This window comes from Urtica dioica, chromosome 10, assembly GCF_054948205.1.
Source record: "Urtica dioica subsp. dioica isolate 48M chromosome 10, U.dioica_male_clone48M_v1_H2, whole genome shotgun sequence".
Classification (NCBI taxonomy): Eukaryota; Viridiplantae; Streptophyta; class Magnoliopsida; order Rosales; family Urticaceae; genus Urtica; species Urtica dioica.
In genome coordinates, this window is record NC_142765.1 from 20,465,542 (window position 1) to 20,474,060 (window position 8,519).

Genomic DNA, 8,519 nt, shown 5'->3' on the forward strand with positions numbered 1-8,519 from the left:
TCCTTGAAAAACTATAATAGTTCATTTTCGTCAACTCTAATTTTAGAGTACCTGCAATATGGTCATATCTTTGGAAATATTCATGTCTTCAAATTTCTTTTGGGGATGATATATTTTATGTCATTATCAAGAAAAAAAAAACGTTTTATCAAAAAAAAAAAATCAAGAAAAAAAAACTAGAAAGGTACATCCTACTACTAGCTAAGCAATATTGTTCACAACTTTCTTAAAAGATACCAAAAAAAAAAAAAAAAAATACTGTTCCCAACTAAAAAGTTCTTCTTATATAGTGGAGGACTTACATGGGAGCAAGGAGGGCCTTGATCACCCTACAATTTTTTATTTAGTTACGAAATAAAATTAAATTTTTGCCCTTCTTATTTGTTTTAGTAGTTTTTATTTTGTAATTTATCCAATCAAATTTAACATTTATCCCTACGAATACCTTTTTAATTAAGAACTATACAAAAAATTTAGACTAAAATAATAATTTTATTTGATTTTAAGTTAATTTTTTTTGTCTCTCTTAAAATATTTTAAACCTTTTCAAAATTTTATTTTGATATTTAGTCCCTTGAATTTTAAATTTTGACACTGCCCCCCTTAGATTTAGGATCTCTTGCCCGCCCATGAATATATATATTCGAAGTTGCAAAATATTTTTAGAACGATATATATATGAGTACTGATATGTAACACCGGATCAACACCCATTGTTACTCTAATACAGATGGGACTCATTGACTTGTGGGCCTCACCACCACACTCACATCAGCGAGCGCTGATCCGCTGATGAAAAGCATTATAGCGTATATTTATACATCAATGATATATGCAGTCCAATCTAGACCACACAATCCCAATTAAAAAAAAATGGGGTTCATCAGATGGGAGTGAAATCTGAGTTGTAGTATAGTAGTAGTAGAAAGTATGCAAAATAAAAGATACTCAATATCAGAAGCTTCGAACACGTAATATTAATTTATTCACCCACTTTCCTTTTATGCATCTCTTACTATAAAAAAAAGAAAACAAAAAAAAGCATCCAAGGTATGTAGTATACTAATAATCACTTTATTATAATACCAAAGTCTTTAAACGTACAATTTTTTTCAATAACCATCGACCTTCTTAATAATTATCCAAACAAAAGCAACTACATCTAGCCAGTTGTTCTAGCCAAGAAAAAAAAAAAAAAAACCAACCAAAAAAAAAAAAAAACTACATAGGGCTTTAGTCTAGAGAAAATATTAAGGAACATTAATTAAGATTACATATATATGAGAACTTTATTATGAGGTCTATTGAGAAAGCAAACTCCTGATTATTGCAGCTTGGGCAGTGTCAGTTGTTGCTAATAGCTCAGAGAGTCTCTCACTTAAATCATCAACTTCTCTGTGCAAATTTCTTATATAGTTGCACGTCTCTTGTAACACATTTGATGCTGAAACCTGCCAACATATATATATATATATACATCATTTATAAATCATCTCATATTAGCTAAGGACCACATATAATATATTTTTTCTATAACGGATTTTTGAATGAGGCTCAAATTATTTACTTATCTTCTGTTTCCTCAAAATTCGAGCAAAAAATATTTTACAAAAAAAAAATGTTGAAACTTGTATACAGCCTTTGATAATGCTCAAAGGACGGCCGGCAACGATAGAGACCATCTAAATAATGCCCTAGTTTCTATTAAGTTTCTTTGCAGCACATTTTATGGCCATTGATTTAATAAAGTGGTAAGACTTGTTATTCTAAAGTCTAAAGTACAAAAAAAAAATGAATCACCAACGCAAAATCAGCTACATGTATATAGCCAATTAACTAAATTACTATTTCTCTAGTAAGTTTGTAGGATCTGATCAAGTTATTATTTTAAGACATATTTTCAAATTTTCATAAACTGATTAGTTATACGTACATGCATATAAACACCTGATTATCATTTGAGAGGTGATCATATGAATTCCTAGCTAGTGATATATAACTACATATATATAATGTGTGTTTATATATATATATATATATATATATATATATATATATATATATTACCTTGTCAGAACGCCTTTCGCGAATCTCAGGAAGAAGCTGCTGTAACTTGGAAACAAGATCATTGATTTGATCATCAGTGATCCTTGAACCACCTGATTGCCTTGATCTTGATCTTCTGCTTGACATGTTTTGTAATAATTTGTAGTTTATATATACTCTGAGGCTGATGATATATATGTGTATGAGTGTGAGTGTAATGCTTCTTATTAATAAGAACCTTTAGATTTGCAACAAGAGAGACAAAAAGGGAAGAGAAGTGATCAGTTATTAACTATGCTAGTCAAATGTCAGAGTTCATGCAAACTCCAAACACAAACAAACATGCATATATATGACTATATGTGTAGAGAGAGAGAGAGAGAGAGAGAGAGAGAGAGAGAGAGAGAGAGAGAGAGAGAGAGAGAGAGAGAGAGAGAGATCAGAGAGAGAGAGAGAAGTGCACAGGAACACAAGTAGTGTGGGTGTTGGAGAGTGTAGAGAAAACAATTGCATGGAAGAAAGAGATGGGTATTCTCTTCATTTAAATAGGGTCTTAGTCTTATTTACCAAAAAAAAAACAATTATATATTTATTTCTTTGGTGAGAGAAGTGACATTTTTGGCACCTCTATGTGTTTGTCAGAGACTTCACGCAAGGCCATGTATTTATTTTTAAATATCATACATATGAATATAAATATACATATATAAGTCAATTTGTGATGTGAATTCGAACTGTTAGTAAAAGCTAATTGAAAATAGTACCAATACAATGCTCATGTACATTCTCTCAAATAAAAGCAGTTGACCAAATTCTCTTACACTCAAAGATGGAGATTAGATTATCTCATGCCAATCTTTTCGATCAAATATTTATTAGTGTAATATTGTATACATATCAGCTGGCTAGAAGTTTATAAAACGTAATATTTATATTTCGTTTTAGGTTAATTTACGTCAACAAAATAATTTCCGTATGCTAATAATTTGACTTTTTTTTTTATATATAAAATTTTACTTGTTACATATGTAGAGGTTTTGAAAAAGTTTATCATGAATACCGAATTTATAGTCCATTGATCAATATTACACATTATTTTTACATGTTTTATCAACACGAAAGAGACGAAAATGTGATTCTGCTGTACAGTCTTCATGACAACTAGTCTTCTATATGTATGGGGTCCAAGAACAGCCTAAAATACATATTTAACGCAAAAAAAAAAAAAAAAAAGAAAAAAAAAAAGAGAGAGAGAGAGAGAGAGAGAGAGAGAGAGAGAGAGAGAGAGAGAGAGAGCGGCGAAAATATAGAAAATATGAGATGAAGAAGCTCAATGGTTGACTGGTCAAAGCTATTACTTATCGATATCCAACACTGCACCGACCTGATTCCTGGATTTTTGTATAATAAATACACATTTATGGTATAGTAATATTTTACGATATAATAGTATAGAAGAAGTCCATATATAGTCTGAGGTCATCGCTAAGAAACTGATAAGAGTTAAAGCGAAAATGCCATGCCAATTTTAAGCAACAAATTTCATCATCATATTCAATTCAAGTTTCAAGTGATGCCTTGAGCAATAAATTTTTCTTGAATATTGTTTTTTACATTCCTAAAAATAAGGAGAGACAAACTGTAAAAAAAAAAAAAAAAAAAAAAAAACACACACACACCACATCTATCGATTACTTCTTGTCTAATTAATGTAATTACATAATATTTATTAGTAAATTTATTATTATTATTTTACGTAGCAGAAACTTATCTTAAAACGTGGCAAGAAAAGAAAAATCATACTCTGGCACGCATAGAGAAGCTCTTTTTTTTCTTTCTTTTTTTTTTAAGCCATTTGTTGTCATTTTTTATTTGAACCGTGGGCGGAACCACGGGAAAATTATATTAAAACTCCCACTTAAATGGCGGAGGAAAACCGTGATTACATCAAAGGACTAATACCACGAAGGTCGTTTTCGGTTTCGTGAACAACACACGAGGGAGCCGAGCCCAACCAACGGGCGCCCGAATGGAAATTACAAGCAAAATTAGCTAAAACATGGGCAGCCTTATTACAACCACGAGGGTGAAAAATAAAAGATACATCCTCAAATCTAGGTAAAAGAACCCTAATATCTTTCAAAACCGTACCTAGTTCAGTAATCGGCGTTCCGGGACTCCGAGTAGCACAATCGGATTGGAATCCCATGTTTAGAGCAAAAAGTGTGCCTTGAAGAACCGCCAAAGCTTCCGCCATTTGTTGTCATTAGGGATGGAAGTTACAACTTCCAATTTAAAAGTGGTTTGCAATTATCATTAGACCAAACTAAATACATCATGGAATCTCTTTTACCAATCTTAAACTTTACATATACGTTTTAATTATTTAATTACTACTCTGTAGTATAGTCTCACTAATATACATCTTAATTTTATTATTTTCATTTTTTCTTTTCAAACAAGTTAAATTTTGAAAATTTAAATGCAATTATGTCGGCAGGCAGGGGAAACAACTAATTTACTAATGATTTATACATCTTACTTCTATTTTATGAAAACAAGTACATTTTATTTTCAATTAATTATATTTAATAAATATAATTGTCATTTAAAAAACGTATATGAGCGAGGTAAACAAAAAAAATACAAGTTAAGATGATAATTATTTGGACACTATAACTAATTAGTCATTTTGAAACGTATGAATTTTATAATAACCACTGCTTGGGAAATAACTGAAAATTAGCCACTAAATTTATTAACTAGCGTAAATAGACACTAATACCATTAATGTAAACTTTCCAATCCATTTATATGCCTATTATATTTTTAGAAATAAAATAAATGAAAAATATAATCGATAAAATAATTACAATCCAAAAATTAAGGTCACAACCCGTTAAACACGCAACAATCTTCTCATTCAATTTATCAAAAAAAATATCAAGAAAATAAAGATACTAGCAACAATTTATTAATGATTATTAACTATACACGGTTTAGAAGAAAGAACACAGAAACCCAAGGCAAGAGCTTGTAAACACTGATAATTATTAATAATGGCTACCTATACGTAATTTAGAAAGAAAAAAAAAAACACATGAAAATCAAATGTTAATACAAAAACTCTGAACATTAGCAACAATTATTACCAACTAATAACAATACACGATTCAGACCAAAAGAAAAAAAAAAAAAAAAAAAAAAAAGCAACCAGAGATATTCCAACCTATCAACGATTATTACCGTTATTTATAGTAACTATAAAAAAAAACTATCAAATGTTGAAGAAGGCTAGGTACCGCAGTAAATGGTCTTATATTCAAGAGCGCTGCATCTAAAAGTTGCAATAGAGCGAGGAGTTCGTGTCAAGTCTAAGAGATATTTTTTATTGAATAATTATTTCTGTAGCCTATGCTACTAAATGGAAAATTTATAATGTTGAAGCATAAAGGTTATTCTTTGTAGTTTGTGCTTAAATATTCAATATAACTAATGATATATTATATAATGTAAGATTGACAATAAAATAAAATTAAAAAAGGTATTCTGGTTGCCTAACATTGCAATTCAAACTAGTGAATATATGACATAGTTCAATAACAAATAATCGTCCGAATATGTAATAAAATTGCGATTCTTGTTGTCGCTGAAAATTAAGCAACAGTTGAAGACTTCGGGCAGTTCGACCCAAAGCAGTGGTCGCGTCCGATCCGGATATGCGGAACTCGCAAGCCATGAGTGTCACTACTCTTACTCGAGGACGTTCTTCGCTCGTTGCGGAGACCTAAGAAGAAGAAGAAGAAGGAAAAGAAGAGAGCTAAAGGGGTACAGAGACAGTGCCTCGAGTGCTCGCTCTAACGCTTAACATTAGTCTGATTACTATGCTTGAGGTGAGAGCATCGATATTCGTAGAGAATAATCTAGGAGATTTGTGGCTCGATCAGAGGAAGTTTATGCGGAGGGTCCTCGATAATGTTTCAGAATTCTGAAATCGAGTAGAGAATGTTTAGAATTGATTACCTGAATCCCTCTCGGTGGAGGGACATTTATAGTAAGGAGAAGGGCTGAAAAATCTCCCATGAGCAGAGGCAAGGCGCGCGCACATGCCTCACATCAGCATATGGATTGCCAAGGCGTGCATTACAATTCTATAATGATGGTTAATTATCTTTCGTTTTAATATAAGGTAGTTTTATTTCATCCCAAAATTTAATACGGTTCTAACGCTGTGAATCTTATTACATTGAAGCTATTTAAAATACCAAGATTATATTATTAGTTTTATTTATTCATTAGTGCATGGTCACCTTTTCTTATCCTGAAAATGTATAATTAATTTAAAATCAACAATTTCATAAGATTCTGGATTCTCATCGTTACATGCCCTTCTGTTTATCTAACAGTCACTTGATTTTGGGATCTTAACTAATCCCATTATTCAAATTGCAAAATGATAGAAAAATCGGACATTGTCACTAAGGCCTCGCGAATTATTTTCGTTTTGTAGAGACTAAGATCCAATATTAATAATCCAAAAAGAAATATGCAAGACATCTGACGAGTACATTATATTTTTGGGACAAAACACGTGCTTATGACTCGTCCAATAGTTGGAAGAGGTTAGAGATTGCTTAACCAATGCAAACACTTAATCAAAAAACTTAATTTGTATATGTTAATTAATTACAAGTGTCATTAGCCAACCTAGAATTTGTACAATTAATTTTATTGAAATTTATATGAGCTTCATTATATAGAGAATATTATAATTCCAAGTACGAGGATGTTAAGGTAATTGCTTGAGATCTGTTTATTGTTTAATCATTTTTTATTTCAGCTGCCATTTCAAGTTGCGCAAGTGTCAATTTTGATGACATAATATACGCAGTACATACGATAATTAATCAGATATACTAATAATACTGTCCTGCTTCAAAAAAAGAAAAAAAGTACTGTGGTCCCGTTAATAGAAATTTAATTGAATTCTTAAACACTAAAAGGGTGTTATTTGCATAAAAGGATTGTAATGCTAAAGCGAAATGGTAGTGTTGGTCAATGACCCTTTTCTGCTGTTAATTTTCCTCTCTCTCTCTCTCTCTCTCTCTCTCTCTCTCTCTCTCTCTCTCTATATATATATATATATATATATATATAATTTATTAAGACCTAAAATAACATCTTTGTTTTTTTTAAGCACTAACCGATAATATATTGATCATTTGTCGAGTACTACCGATTATTATATCGATTACCGATCAATATATCGACAAAAATCTTATAACAATATATATAATTTTTAAAAAAATAAAAATATATACATATATATAATCAAAAGCTTGGCCCCTGTTTGGTTAACTTTTCTATTTTTGTTTTCTGTTTTCTGATTCTAAATTCTAGAAAACAGTTTTAGAAAAACTGTTTGGTTATAAATTCAGAAAACAGATTTAGAATCATGTTTCTGTTTTCTTTGAAATTTGTTTAGAAAACAGAAAACAATGAAAATTTGTTTTCTGTTTTATCTCTATACAATTGAATGGAAAACATAACCAAACAACATTTAAAATATTCTGAAACGTAATTCTAAATCTGTTTTTTAAATTTAAAAATTAGAATCAGAAAACAGAATTTAAAAACAGAAAACGAGTTTAGAAAACTAAACCAAACGGCCCCTTGATTTTTTTATTTTACATACAAATATATACATATAAATAGATATTATCATATATATATACATTTATATGTATTATAAAATATAAATAAGAAAATATTGATAGTACTAAGTAAAATCAATAAGTAAAATATATAAAGAATAAGAAAAAAAAATAACAAAAAGAAAAAAAAAATAATGAATTGTTTATTTTCTCTTACTAAAAAAATTCAAATTCGGACAATATTTTATCGATATTTTGAATTTTTTAACTACTAAAAGATATCGAAATATTGTCGATATATCATCGATCTTTTAACGATATTTATAAAACGATAACGATTATAGCTGATATTTTACCGAAACTCTTCAAAAAATGATATATCGCGATATTTTGAACATTGGTTTGACCTTACAAATTAATGTGTCTTTCTAGCGAGTTTTGTCCTCACTTACAAAATTCTTAAAGAAACTTATCATAAAGTCATCAATCTTCAATTACTGCAGTCAAATACGTTTAATTTTGAAATTTTCAAGAGATGAACTTTCGAAAAAAAAAAGATGCACTTTTTTAGTATTAAGTAATACCGATCAATTTATTTAAAATTTTCTCATCGACGTATTTCCATATCGACATAATCTCAAAATCATTAAATTTATCCTTTTCCAGACAACTATATCCCATTTTTTTAAGATCATAGACTGTCACATAAATAATACTAACCTCATTAGTTTAATATGTGTATTCATAAAATATGAAATTTTTATAATAAGAATACAAGATGAGATCTATCATCTATGCGATCTTAATAAAGACCTGAAT

The 8,519-nt window shown here is 29.7% G+C and overlaps 1 protein-coding gene across 1 annotated transcript; it reads right to left on the bottom strand.

Moving 5' to 3' along the window:
• Positions 1 to 1,074: 1,074 nt before the first annotated feature.
• LOC149383863 (transcription factor PRE3-like) lies at positions 1,075 to 2,506 on the bottom strand. Its single transcript, XM_089629045.1, has 2 exons — positions 2,068 to 2,506; positions 1,075 to 1,451 (listed from the first exon to the last, which is right to left on the bottom strand). Exons 1-2 carry the CDS (start codon positions 2,191 to 2,193, stop codon positions 1,302 to 1,304), a joined length of 276 nt encoding a protein of 91 aa, XP_089485171.1. The 5' UTR covers positions 2,194 to 2,506; the 3' UTR covers positions 1,075 to 1,301.
• Between the last annotated feature and the right edge of the window lie 6,013 nt (positions 2,507 to 8,519).

Excerpts from the sequence above, each read along its gene's own strand:
- LOC149383863 (XM_089629045.1), bottom strand. The coding sequence starts at position 2,193 with ATGTCAAGCAGAAGATCAAGATCAAGGCAATCAGGTGGTTCAAGGATC. Across the intron at positions 1,452-2,067 it reads GCGAAAGGCGTTCTGACAAG|GTTTCAGCATCAAATGTGTT; the intron begins GTAATATATATA and ends ATATGTTGGCAG.